Source organism: Copadichromis virginalis, linkage group LG13 (assembly GCF_057382275.1).
Source record: "Copadichromis virginalis isolate Kocher_CV1m ecotype Utaka linkage group LG13, C_Virginalis_male_GT1.1, whole genome shotgun sequence".
NCBI classification, from domain to species: Eukaryota; Metazoa; Chordata; class Actinopteri; order Cichliformes; family Cichlidae; genus Copadichromis; species Copadichromis virginalis.
The window spans coordinates 26,768,001-26,780,448 of NC_140630.1; the positions used below are offsets into that span (position 1 = coordinate 26,768,001).

The following is a 12,448-nucleotide window of genomic DNA, read 5'->3' on the forward strand; positions in this document are numbered from 1 at the left end:
CTTGTATTTAATTACACGTCTTATTTTCCAAGCTGTTTTTTTCTCTCCACTCTTCTAAATCAGTGTCGTTAGCGCCATTGTTGTACGGTTGAATCCATTTTCCACCACATTGCAGTATTTCAGGTGACGGTAACACATAGGCTCGTGCAACTTTGAAAATATATTTTCATGAAAATGTGTAATATTTGCTATATCTATAAATCCAACTAATACTCAAAGTGAAATAAATTTCTATCAGAAAGTAAACTGTTGCTTTAAATAAACTCTTTATTTTGGGGTGTGTGTGTGATGTGGTGGTTGTTCCTGTCATGCTCTCTGCAGTTTGTGGAACATGTGTCAGTGGATTGTGTGTCTTCTATCTAAAGCTGCTTTTCAGAGTCCTCTGTGGTAGAATAAATGTCTCCCAATTGCTGCAGCCTGCAGCTCCTCCTCCAACTGCTCCCTCTTTATCTGCAAAACAAGGTCAGTGTCAGCTAAGTTCAAGAAAGCAAAACAAAACCTGAGAGCAGAGGAGGACCCCGACCCTTACCGTTCCCAGCTGTGGAAAGAGACTGAATGAAACGGGAATCATCAGGCCAAGGACGAGCGCGGTGCTTATGTGTCGGAGAGGAGCGACAAGCAGAGAGTTCCTCTGGAAGGGTCTCACCCTGTAAAGAAAAATCTATTCGGTCAAACCTGATTTTATTCGGAGGGTGTTAAAGACGGCTTTAACAAAAGGCTGACCTTTTCATGAGTAGCACCAGCAGATTAGGAACGGCGGCGGTCATACCGAACAGTGCCGCTCTTGACAAGGCAGTCTCCCACACAGCCTCACAAAAAAGGAAAGATCTTTACTACATCAAGATTTCACTGAAATTACTGATTTTTCTTTTTTTAATTTAAAAATACCTTTTCTCCTGCTGCTTTGGACATGCCAACAGGATTTCCATTGTGATCAAACACTTGGATGCCAGTTTCTGACTCCTCACTTCTTACAGTTAACACATTGAAGAAAGCCAGAGTAGCTGAGGAGAGTAAAACAACATTGCAGAGCTGAAAGTATGCTAGTTTATTTGCTCTTTTAGGGTACCAATAGGCTCAGGCTTCATTTTTTTCCTATTATCCCCAATATGGTCTTCCCAGGCAAATATGTGAGCTCATACCACCTGCTAAACCTTCATTTGGCAAGAGGAAGCCAATCAGGATAAGAAGAAAGTTACTTTAAAAGCAGAGCAGCTTGTTTCAGACAGAGGGTCTGCAAAGCTAAGTGTAAAATACATAAGGATTATTCTGAACTGTAAATCATGCAAAGCTACTCTAATAGAAACCTAAAATGCAAACTTTAAATACAGTGTCTGCATTGGGATGATTTCTACTGTACGAGTCTCCACAATACTATTTATGCAGTAAGCACAGCAGCTTGTATTCAGCACACAGAACTTACCTGAGAGAGGGATTGGTAATATTGACCTAAAGAAAGTCTGCACTGCTGAGCTTCTTAAACCTAGTCTGTTGATAAAAATCTGAGGGAGGGCCTGAAACAGAAGATACAAAGTAGCAATGACTGAAAAACCAAAAGTTTACTTGAGGCATTACGGTTACGATTTCCATAATCAAAATACACACACCCCTGCACATGTTGTATAGGAGACTGTACCAGTGATCAACAGAAGCTGCTTCAGAGAAATGTTGTACCCCTGGTGCTGGGAGATAAGTGCAGAAACAGAGGGAGGGCTCGAGATTAGAGAAAAGACACTTTAAAAAAAAAAAAAGATTGAGCTATTTGATCACACAATCAGCTCATAAATGAAAATATAGGCCTGATCTAAACACTTTACCTGCTCTGATGAAGAATTTCTGTTTGCATAATTGAACCCAGCACTGTAACTCTGCAGCAGAAACTGAAAGAGTGCAGTGGAATATTTGCCATTAGTTACTTTGTTCATGTCTAATATATATATTTATCAATCTCATCAATATGCTTTGTTACCTGCCAAAACAGAGCAGGTTTCACAGTGCTGTGTGGCAAAAGACTGGCAACAACCTGTGAAATTAAATAAATAAACTTCCTTTTGAAAAAAAAAGTTCTATATCTCTATCTATCTATCTATCTATCTATCTATAGATAAAGGAGAAGACACCTACCAAAGGTCCTGATATAGGAAGAAATGCTGAAAAGAAGCAGGTGGACATGAACTCATCAGAATCTCCTGTAAAACTCTTTCAGCGATATACAGCACTGTGCAAAAGTCTTGAGCCGCACCTTGTTTGTGTTTTTAAAAAAATATATTTTTATTGTAAGGAGACAGTTTATTTTATTATTTAGAAGTGTTTTAAGTGCTTTTGAGGAATAGTTCTGCAGGCTTTCTAAACGTCTTTCAAAGTTTTTCTTTGGACATCAGCTGCTTTCACACTCATTTTCTGTTCTTTCGTTGTACCTGACCATTTTCAGAGGACTGTTCTGAATCATTCAAGCATAAAAGGACATTTAACTTAAGGGATGAACGATTGTTATGTGTAGACACAACAGACAGTCAAAAAAAAACAAAAAACTACAGCAGACGAGGAGTACCTGAAAGAGGTGTGTGTGTGTGTGTGTGTGTGTGGACCCATCTACTGCTCACCAAAGCCTCATCAGAAATGGTCTCAATGGGAGGTGGCTGTCAGGAAGCCATTATTAAGAACTCGGAAACATAGGGATAAGACTGGAGTTCATTTGAGTTCCACCTTGCAAACACACTGCTAGTGCAGTGCAGCATACTTGGATAGAAAAAAAAAAACACACAGTGGAACGCTATCGGTCATGGATTGGCCTCCCCAGAGCCTGGACCTCAACATTATTGAAGCAGTGTGGGATCATCTTGACAGAGAACAGAAGAAAAGGCAGCCAACATCCAAAGAAGAGCTTTGAATGTCCTTCATGAAGCCTGGAGAACTATTCCTGAAGACTACTTAAAGAAATCACAAGAAAGCTGCATGTTTTGAAATATTGTTGCATTCATTATCCTTTTTCATTGCACAATATATAGATATGGACTGCTATTGTGCCCATTTACTTGGATTCTACTAGGGTAGCTTTCATTTAATTCACAGACATAATGGACCCTGGTGCAGCCCATCAATCTGACACAGGTTATTTTCATCCCATTCCCCCCCCCCCCTTCTTAAGCTCCTTTTCTTCTACCTGATCACGCAGGTTACTTATATATATGTTATACATGTTAACCTTGTTATTTGAAACTTTATCTCACATAACACATGACCAAAGTTTTTCTTTGGAGATAAAATATGGAAAAGTCTAACAGGTCTATTTTAATGCTTCAGGAATACACATGGGAAAAAACACAGCTGATTGCTGTTTGAACTTACAGGTGTTTATCTGGAAAACCTGCAGCCTTTGTAGCATCTTTAACAACCGTTTAAAGCTTTGTTATCACACATATGAACTGATCACACTGCAACTGTATGTATGGAAACTTGTAAACAACACTTGTAAAAGTATGTTACCTGGCGGCCGAAAAATTAGGGGAAGAGCAGCCCCAGAATCAGGGTGGACAGATGACTGTGGAGGCAAAGTGGTCATCCTCCTTTAAATCACATCTGCACAACATAGCTCCTTCCACTTAACAATACTTTAATAAGACTGATAGCGAGGAAATCTTAATTTAGGGTCATTTCTTGCAAGACTTACAAGTGAGATGGTCAGTGCAGCTTCATCCTAGTAGAGAAAATGAAAGAAAGAGAAGTAAAACAACCTGCAGCAGGTTCACAGTGTTGTGTACGTGACCACTGTGCACTCAGATCCTTCAACATAATCTGACCTTTTCATTTAATTTTTCTCCGCTTCCAAGGAGAGAGTGAGCCTTTTGTATCTCAGGCTGCGGGGAGCAAAATCACAAGGTAAACATCAGGTATTTTCCACTCATCCCATAATATCGGATCACTGCAGTGGTTGCTACTCACGTCAGATGAGAGCAGGAGGGTTGGATTAAGGAGATTAACCCAGATCTTGAGTCGACGGAGGAAAGACTGTAAAACAGGAAAAGTGTAGTCATGAAAAAGCACGAAAGAAACCAATTCCATGGTAACTGTGAGAGGTGATGCTATGCATGCTGTGCACCGTTACCTGTCCCTCTGCTTTCCAGTACAACAGGTTAGGATCCATTAGAACAACGAGTACATTCACGTTTCATAAATTAAATCACTCACAGTGACACTATTACAGTACATCGCCTACAAGCATGCATTTCTCATGCTTTTGAGGTCAACTTCTAATTAGACTCAACTTCCGCCACCAGTCACGTGTTCGCAAAGGTTTATGCTACATTCAGGGATGTGGGATATATCAGGCGTCGCGTTTTTTTTTCCTAGTGGCTTTCTGCTCAGCGTGTTCAACAGAGACCGCAACGACCAATTTAGCATTTTTACGGTCAAACAAACACAATTTAAATTAAAAAGAAAAAAAATATCAGCTTCGTGTTTCGCTCACTTAAAATATTTTTGTCTAAATATTACGAGCTGTACCTGAAGGTAACGTGACTTTAGCATTTTCTTTATGCGCCATAATTTGTCACAAAATACGTTTTATGGTCGGCATATTCGATAAATTGAGCTGGCAAAATATTAATACAATTCATTTATTTTTATAGTTTTTCCTTCAAAGGAGAGGTTGGAATTGAGCACGTGTGTAATAACCTGCTCAACCGTGCCTCCAGTGACATAATCCAAAATGGCAGCCACCATCGGAAAACTGCTCAGGACCTCTGTAAGTGCAACTTTATATAACGTTACTTTGCATTTGTTATTCGCGCTGTTGCACATAAGTCATTAGTCAGTGTTGATAGCAGGTATTGATTAAAATAAATAAATAAATGAAAAATTGTCCTCCGCATTTATGTTTTGTGTGCTGCACATTTGAACCTGAGCACCAACTGACACTGGTGTCAACCCGCGGCAACTGCGCAAGCCTCGCTTCATAAGAAGAGCGATGAGTGGAGTTGTGGTTATACCTAAACAAAACCTTAAAAAATGACGTTCGTGTCTTATATAGAAACGTTAATTTCGCCATCTTGATGCATTGTGCTAGAATTTTCTATGGTAAGCAGGGTCAAAGTTATGAACTGAGTTGCCTTGTATTAAGATATAAAAAAAGAAGCTCACTTGCAATTAATCCCATTAATTACACAAAGTCTTAAAGAAAGGAAGGCGGGAACACAGCAGAGGTTCAAATTTAGTATGATAATAATTACCACCTGTAGGCAACTGCTGTGTTCACTTTGTAGGCCATGACTAATATAGATTTATTATTATTATTTGTATGAATGGCAACAAAGCTGGGGCTGAATTGTGTTCAATATTAAGGCAGTTTGTTTTGCGTGATTGAGCTGTTGTTGAATTTTATTCTGCAGTCCACATGCTTCAAGAGCCCCAGTTTTTACTTTAAAGGTATGGTGTATAAAATCTCACCACTAGATGTCAGTAGATCCTGCTTTCCAACCCCTCCCAATATAAGTGCATAATCCTAGCTATGTTGGGCGCTGTAGGACAACCAAATCTGGCTGCTGTATATCTTAGTGACTGTTTACCTCAGTTGTGGTATATCTATGTCCATTTACTCTGGAGGAGGCTGTAAAACTTTGAAAGTAGTCTGAAGCAAGTCGATTAGTCAGTGAAGCTCACTTCTATTTGAAAGCAATACTGACGCGAGTTGTTGAGAATATCCTGAACCTTTATGTCAGCAAGCACCGATGATTTTGCTGCAGTTAGCCATCATTAGTGAAACTTTCTTTGGAGTGGATGTAACATTGTTGGACAGACATTTAGTGAATAAACTCCCATACAATGTGAGAATGTAATCAACATATTTATCAGATGGAACTCGAGCTGGCATAATGTTGGCTTATGACCAGCTGTTGTTGTTTTAGCCGGCTCATTATCAGCCGTTTGTTTGCATGTCTAACCTGCTACAGCTGGATGACAGTGTTCAGTGAGAGCATATTAGTGCAGTTTACCTAGTAGTGCAACGTTATGGTCCCCACCCTTTCCATCAGTCTACAGGTTTAACAACTCTTACAGCAGAAAACGTGCACAATCAGTAACATTTGGCACATGGCATACATTAGCATTAACAACGATGATCCTCTATCTCGGTGGTGTAAATCTATTTTTGCTTTGTCCTTTTTGTTCTCCTTTTTTTTTCTTTTTTTTTCTTAAATATAGTTTATGCTGGTGGGGATGAGGGTCCCTTTCTGGAAGCCTCAGCCACTGTTTGCTGTCTGACTCATTAGAATAGCTTCCACATGTTGTACTTCTACACATAAACTGATTTATGTGGAGTCTTAAAAAAGGAAACCATACAGAAAAGTTTCAGACGCATCATAGTGGTTGATTCTTTGCAGGCTGTAAACCAGCGATGTCAAACTAATCTTACATCATGAGCCACATACAGTCCACTTTGATCTTACATGGGCCACATCAAAGAAATTCCTATTTTACAGTTTAACCTCCTAAGACCCAAACTCTTCCACGACATGAATTTTTAATTTCTCTTTGATATTTGGGCATATTGGGGCCTGACGAATGTAAAAACAAAGAATTACCAAATTTATTTATTTATTTTACCTTATTTTTGTTTTTAAGAAAAATAAGAGCTACATATGAGGATATTCATTTTAAAATTTGATAGAACAGTAGCAGTATAATGTCCTCGTAAGTGGATATCAGGCCCATGTAGAGCAAAATTGAGTATTTTAGTTTAAATAACCCAAAATGTGATGTCCACATATGTGGACGCCAGATCCTAGGAGCTTAAAGAAGTTTAACTACAAATTCAACGTGCAAATATATTTTCTCCACATTATAAAGCTTTTTTCTTTTTTTTTCTCTTTTTTGTAGTAAGTGAAACGAAATGAACGAAATCGGTCAGCACAACTTTTTAGGTTTAAATTGTAAAAAATACATGTTGAAAATCGCATTTAAAATTGTTGTAGATCATGGCCTAGACTGCCCTGTAATTATAATACAAAGTTTTTGTTAATTTATAGAAAATGTCTTTTTTGTTGTTTGTTTCTGTAAATAAAGACATTTATCTATAGGGCCATTTAATTTTTTATCCTTTACTCAAGTAACAGAGGTTAATTACGCAATGTCTGTTACTTAAGTTGTAGTGTAAAAATCCAAAATCCACATTTTCCAAAGGTGCCTAGCGACCAGATTGGAGTCTTTGCTGGGTGTTATTTAGAGGTGGGAATCACCATACAGCCCACAATACGATATTATCACAATACTTAACGCACAATACGATATTATTGCAATTTTTTAAAAAATATTTTGCGATATTCAGATTCTGTACATAAAGGTAAACTTTATCAATATTCATTTTATCTAATAACAAAGTCTCACATTCAGTCTTTCTCTCATTTCAGTCAGTTTTATTGTTGACAAACTGAACGGTTTGTATTACAGTCTAGTCCAACTTAACTGAATGCAACCATCTGGTACAATTATAGCTATTCTGAACTATGCAATTTGTGAAACCTATGCAGCCCATTCAGCAACTGAAGAATTTGAAAGTAAATTAAAACAAAATATAATTTTACATTAAATAAAAAAGTTTTAAACTTAATTAAAATAAAACATGTCTTAAATTAAAATAAGTAATAAGTAAGTCATGTTTATTGCTGCCATAAAAAAAAAAAGTTAAACACATTTGGACAGTGTCAGAATTCTTGCTCAGAAAAAGGAGCTGATCAACATGCTCTCAAGTCAGAGCATGTTCCAGTCCACAAAAACTTTTTTTGTAACAAAATATCGATTTCTGCTGTCCCTGTATCGATACATTATTAGCAAACAAAATATCACGATACTACACACCCCCAGTGTTATCTTTGACAGCCCTGCTGTAAACGGCTTTGTTCTGGTGCCTTTTTTAATAGGGATTTTTACAGTGATGTACAGTAAATGAGTCACTGCAGGGGAACTGCCTGCATAGTTCAGAGCGCTAATGTGGTTTTATTCTGAGCTGATGATAAAGTCATTGAGGTCCAGTGATTGCTGTCTCTGACTTTGATGCATGGTCAGGTTAAATGTAACGTCAATAATGCCTAACAGGGATTTCAGTATTCGTAAAGATACAGACTTCTGCAGATGAGTGTCCTTCAGTATGAGCTTTGATATCAATTATATGAATGAGGAAATAAAAACTGAGTGTCAGACAGCTGCTCCAGCTGCAGCAGGAGGGGAGGAGTCAGAGAAACTTGGTGTGGAGGACAGGGCACTCGTTACTGTTACTGCAGAGCGCGAGGATAACATGGACTAAAAATTCTAACTTTAGAAAGCTTTGTTGTGATTTATTTTTCCTTCTGTTAGTAACAGCACTTGCTGATATAAAATCCCTGCTGCGGTTTCACCGTTTGGGAGCCAAAGCAAGTGGATGACTTAGAAACTTACAGAGGCAGTGTAGCCTCAGTTTCCTCCTATTTTTGGAAATTCTCTTTGATATCCCAGCTAAGCAAGTTTTGAATAAAAAATAATTTCTTACCTAAAGGTGGTGCGTGTTGATAGACAGAATCTCCGCACACACACACACAGCGGGAATGTTTCCTCAAGCTACTCCAGAACACACTGTAGCCTACATATAACAGTACGGTGTCGCAAAAATAAATCCATTTAAATAATTCATAACCTATGTTGGAAGAAAAGTCACTTTAAAAAGTTAGAGTGGCACATGCGTTTTTGAAGTATTTATGGTGGCAGTGTATGTGCAGTAGGAACATTGAGATGTGCTGCTCACATAAAGTACTATCTGTATATAACATAGCAGTGGAATATCTCAGTGGGAGTATAGTAATTAAAGAATGAGCAGTACTCACAAAGACCTTGGTTTAGTTCAGTGTGGAGAAACTGTTGGGTTAGACCTTTAATTTTATCAACTCAAATTCATTAAATAACCTCATTTTAAAAGGTTTCTTAACAAGGCTTGTGTAATGCTGGAGGATCTTTCTTTCAGCACCACAATCACCTTTGCTCACTAGATTCTCAGGTGGTACCAATGAAGGTAAACCATGAAAAACACGATTAGAGGACATTTTCCTTTCACAGAGGACAAATTCTTTCACTCTTGAATGTATCTGCAAGCTTGAAAGCATTGATACCTTTTCATGTTCCAGTCGTCCTAAACCATTGTTGCAGTTAGTAAAATGGCAACTTGATAACTAAAAGAGCTAAATATCCTTCCAGATTATGGATTATTCATGTCATATTAATGTCTTTTTATTTATTTTTGAGGCGAGGGTTGCAGCAGGAGGGCTGAAAGTCGCAGCAGCTTGTCAGCATGGAGCCTGCGGGGCTGCAAGAGTCCTCACTGCTCCTGCACTCCAGAGATCCTGTTTCTCCACCAGTATGTACAGAACCAAAACACACAGCATGCAGTCAGAAATGAAACTGCCTGATTCAGCTCAGAATGATTTTTCTGTTTTCTACTTATATATAGCACACATCATGAGTTAGTCAACTGATCAAATAACTTACAGATGAAATGAAGTAAGTTATTTGCTTTCCAGGATAAGATGATAGCATTTTTCTCCCTATATTGTTTTTATCAATCTTATTCTGCAAAATAAAATATCGGGCAGTTTTACCAAACAGTTGGTTACAGCTGTACTCAAAAGGAAAAACTATAGTCATTATAATTAACTTTCCAGCAATATCAACAGTATTGTTATATTTCTGATCCTGGTTGGTTAAATTCTGCTCAAGTGTTCAGTGTTGTGGATATAAACTAAAAGCATTTGTTCAAATGTTAGCTTTGCTGTAATATCATGTTTGTTACAGCAGTTATGACAAAAAATACTCTTACTGTCATAAAATTGATGTGAGAGAATGATTCGACTTTTTATTTCTGATTTTTCTTGAACTCGTATGACGGCTGAATTTTTCAGAACTTTGCAACTCGGTTTTCTTTAGATAACATTAATGTTCTTGCTCTGTGTACTTAAAATACATTGCAGCAAACAAAGGGGAGATGTATCTATAAAACCAACTAAAGTCATGTTTGATGTTTGTGTGTTTCACTCTGCAAAAGCCTTGCTTTCCCACCCTCAACCCCACCCACCCATTGCCAGATAAACAGTGTAGATGTTTGTATGTCTGTGTCAAGCCAAACATTGACCAGATGACATTACAATAAATTACTGTTTTATCCAGCATGCATCTTATAGTCAGTTCTGTACAAAGGTAAATTGACAAAAAAAGAAGACTGTTGCATATCTTATATTGATAAATAAATGATAAATAAATAGAGTTTGACTTTGCTGTATCAGGCGCTTCCAGATGGGCCCCTGCTGTCACCCAGCCTGCGCCTGCTTTTAAAGGGACAGCTGTCCACAATGGGGAGTTCAAGGACATGAGCCTCGCTGATTTCAAGGGCAAATACCTGGTCCTTTTCTTCTACCCACTGGATTTGTGAGTATTTATAAGAATAATTTTCAGCATGAGATGAAGAAGTGAATAAAATGTTGGCATTAATGGCCTGAGATTTTCCAGTATTTCTGCAGATGTGCTATGATTTTTAATAAGTGCTTTTTATTTTTTGTTACACCACAGCACATTTGTGTGTCCGACAGAAATCATCGCATTCAGCGACAAGGCCAACGAGTTCCACGATGTCAACTGCGAGGTGGTCGGAGTGTCTGTGGACTCTCACTTCACCCACCTGGCATGGATCAACACGCCACGAAAGGTACATTCAGTGTAATAGTTATTCAGTAAGCGGCACACGGTGCAAGGTTCAGATCACTGTGCGTTCTCTATTCAGTCTCTGAAGTAGAACTTCAAGGAGCCTTTAGTAAATGACTGACCTCAGTGTGTTGTGCTTGCAGCACTTTGCAGTACTGTGAAATAATCTCAAAAGCTGTTATTTCTCGAACACTACTAGAAGCACTATGCAGCGTTTGTGTTCATGTATCTTTTTATGTTTTGTCAGGCTGGAGGCTTGGGAAATATCCACATCCCTCTGCTCTCAGATCTCAACAAGCAGATCTCCAGAGACTATGGTGTGCTGCTGGACGGCCCAGGAATTGCTCTGAGGTGAGTTCATTATGCGCTGTGAAACCACAACTATCAGTCCACAACTGGCTCACAGTACTAAAATATAAGACCAAAGACATAAAACACAAACCAGTAAAAATGTGCACAGCTGTAATAGGAACCCTAACAGAATCTGATAACGTGCATCACGGGGATTACTTTTTATAGAGCGTATTAAACAGTTTTTCTTTGATTTTTGCCATCCAGGAATGTTTCTGCCAGACTGTTTGTTTTGTAAAGTTCTATCCTCACGTCTTTTATTAAATTTTATTTTACATGGTCAGTTTGTATAAAGGCTTTAAATGGTAAATGTCATACATTCACACCCACAGTTCCACAACTCCGTCATCTATACCCAAAAAAAACTTAGAAAAAGCTCTTTTTTTTTTTTTTCTTTTTTAATGTCTGGAAAAGTGACTAATGTTGCTGCTACTGTTATCATTGTTGATTTAAATACCCAGTCCTCTGGGTATTTTTAATTTGAAGACAGGGAATATTATGCAACAGGCCTTAAAGTGTGTTTTCTCTCATTTGGTGGGTTTATCCAGATATATCACCAAGTGTTGCAATAGTGCCTGTAACTGGTCTTTTATGTAATTGCTCAATATTGAAGGGAGAACCTTCTAACACTGTTTATAAGCTTGGGGAAACCTGAAGTCACTTGGATGAGTGACGAAATGTTTCTTCCACTGAAAATGCTACGTCCAGATGAACAAAATCAACCTTTTGGGATTTCCTTACCTGGATGATTGAGCATGCATCGAGACCTAAACTTGTTTAGAAAGATGTCTGATGTTTTTGGTTTTTTTCCTTTAGGGGACTCTTCATCATTGATCCAAATGGCGTGGTGAAGCACATGAGTGTGAATGACTTGCCAGTGGGCCGCTGTGTTGAAGAGACTCTTCGTCTAGTGAAGGCCTTCCAGTTTGTGGAGACTCACGGGGAGGTGTGTCCGGCCAGCTGGACCCCTCACTCCCCAACAGTGAGTACACCTGGGCTCTGTGTTTCAGTCCATTCAAGGCTATAACAGCTAATGTGGATTTGATACCATACACTTTTTTTTTTTCCTCCTTTCTCAGTTTTTGTAATGTTTGTTTTTCAGATCAAACCAACACCAGAAGGATCCAAGGAGTACTTTGAAAAAGTCAACTGAACACTTCACAGCAGATTGAAGGCTTAAACGTGGTACAAATCTAGAAATATACTGAGTTTACACTTTAGCATATGCATTTACTCATAACATCGGGATGCTCTAATAAACAAACGCTTTATAAACCACAGCTCTTTGTCTTGAATAATGCACCAGACCACAGAATAAAGTGGTCTTCATGTTTGTCTTATTTTTCCTGCCATAACTTCATCATCTTAGCTGCCTCTCCTTAGT

General features: G+C 38.3%; 2 protein-coding genes across 2 annotated transcripts; one reads left to right on the top strand and one right to left on the bottom strand.

Annotated features, from left to right (window-relative positions):
- Window positions 1-247: 247 nt before the first annotated feature.
- sfxn4 (sideroflexin 4) lies at window positions 248-4,295 on the bottom strand. The gene is made up of 14 exons (XM_085478285.1): window positions 4,106-4,295; window positions 3,943-4,008; window positions 3,801-3,857; window positions 3,671-3,697; window positions 3,487-3,541; window positions 2,125-2,150; window positions 1,970-2,023; window positions 1,818-1,880; window positions 1,608-1,682; window positions 1,424-1,514; window positions 889-1,004; window positions 724-809; window positions 530-647; window positions 248-450 (listed from the first exon to the last, which is right to left on the bottom strand). Exons 1-14 carry the CDS (start codon window positions 4,142-4,144, stop codon window positions 373-375), a joined length of 951 nt encoding a protein of 316 aa, XP_085334411.1. The 5' UTR covers window positions 4,145-4,295; the 3' UTR covers window positions 248-372.
- A 242-nt stretch (window positions 4,296-4,537) lies between these two features.
- Window positions 4,538-12,344, top strand: prdx3 (peroxiredoxin 3). Its single transcript, XM_085478294.1, has 7 exons — window positions 4,538-4,744; window positions 9,265-9,376; window positions 10,299-10,440; window positions 10,582-10,717; window positions 10,961-11,064; window positions 11,881-12,046; window positions 12,167-12,344. Exons 1-7 carry the CDS (start codon window positions 4,709-4,711, stop codon window positions 12,215-12,217), a joined length of 747 nt encoding a protein of 248 aa, XP_085334420.1. The 5' UTR covers window positions 4,538-4,708; the 3' UTR covers window positions 12,218-12,344.
- The last annotated feature ends 104 nt before the right edge of the window (window positions 12,345-12,448 follow it).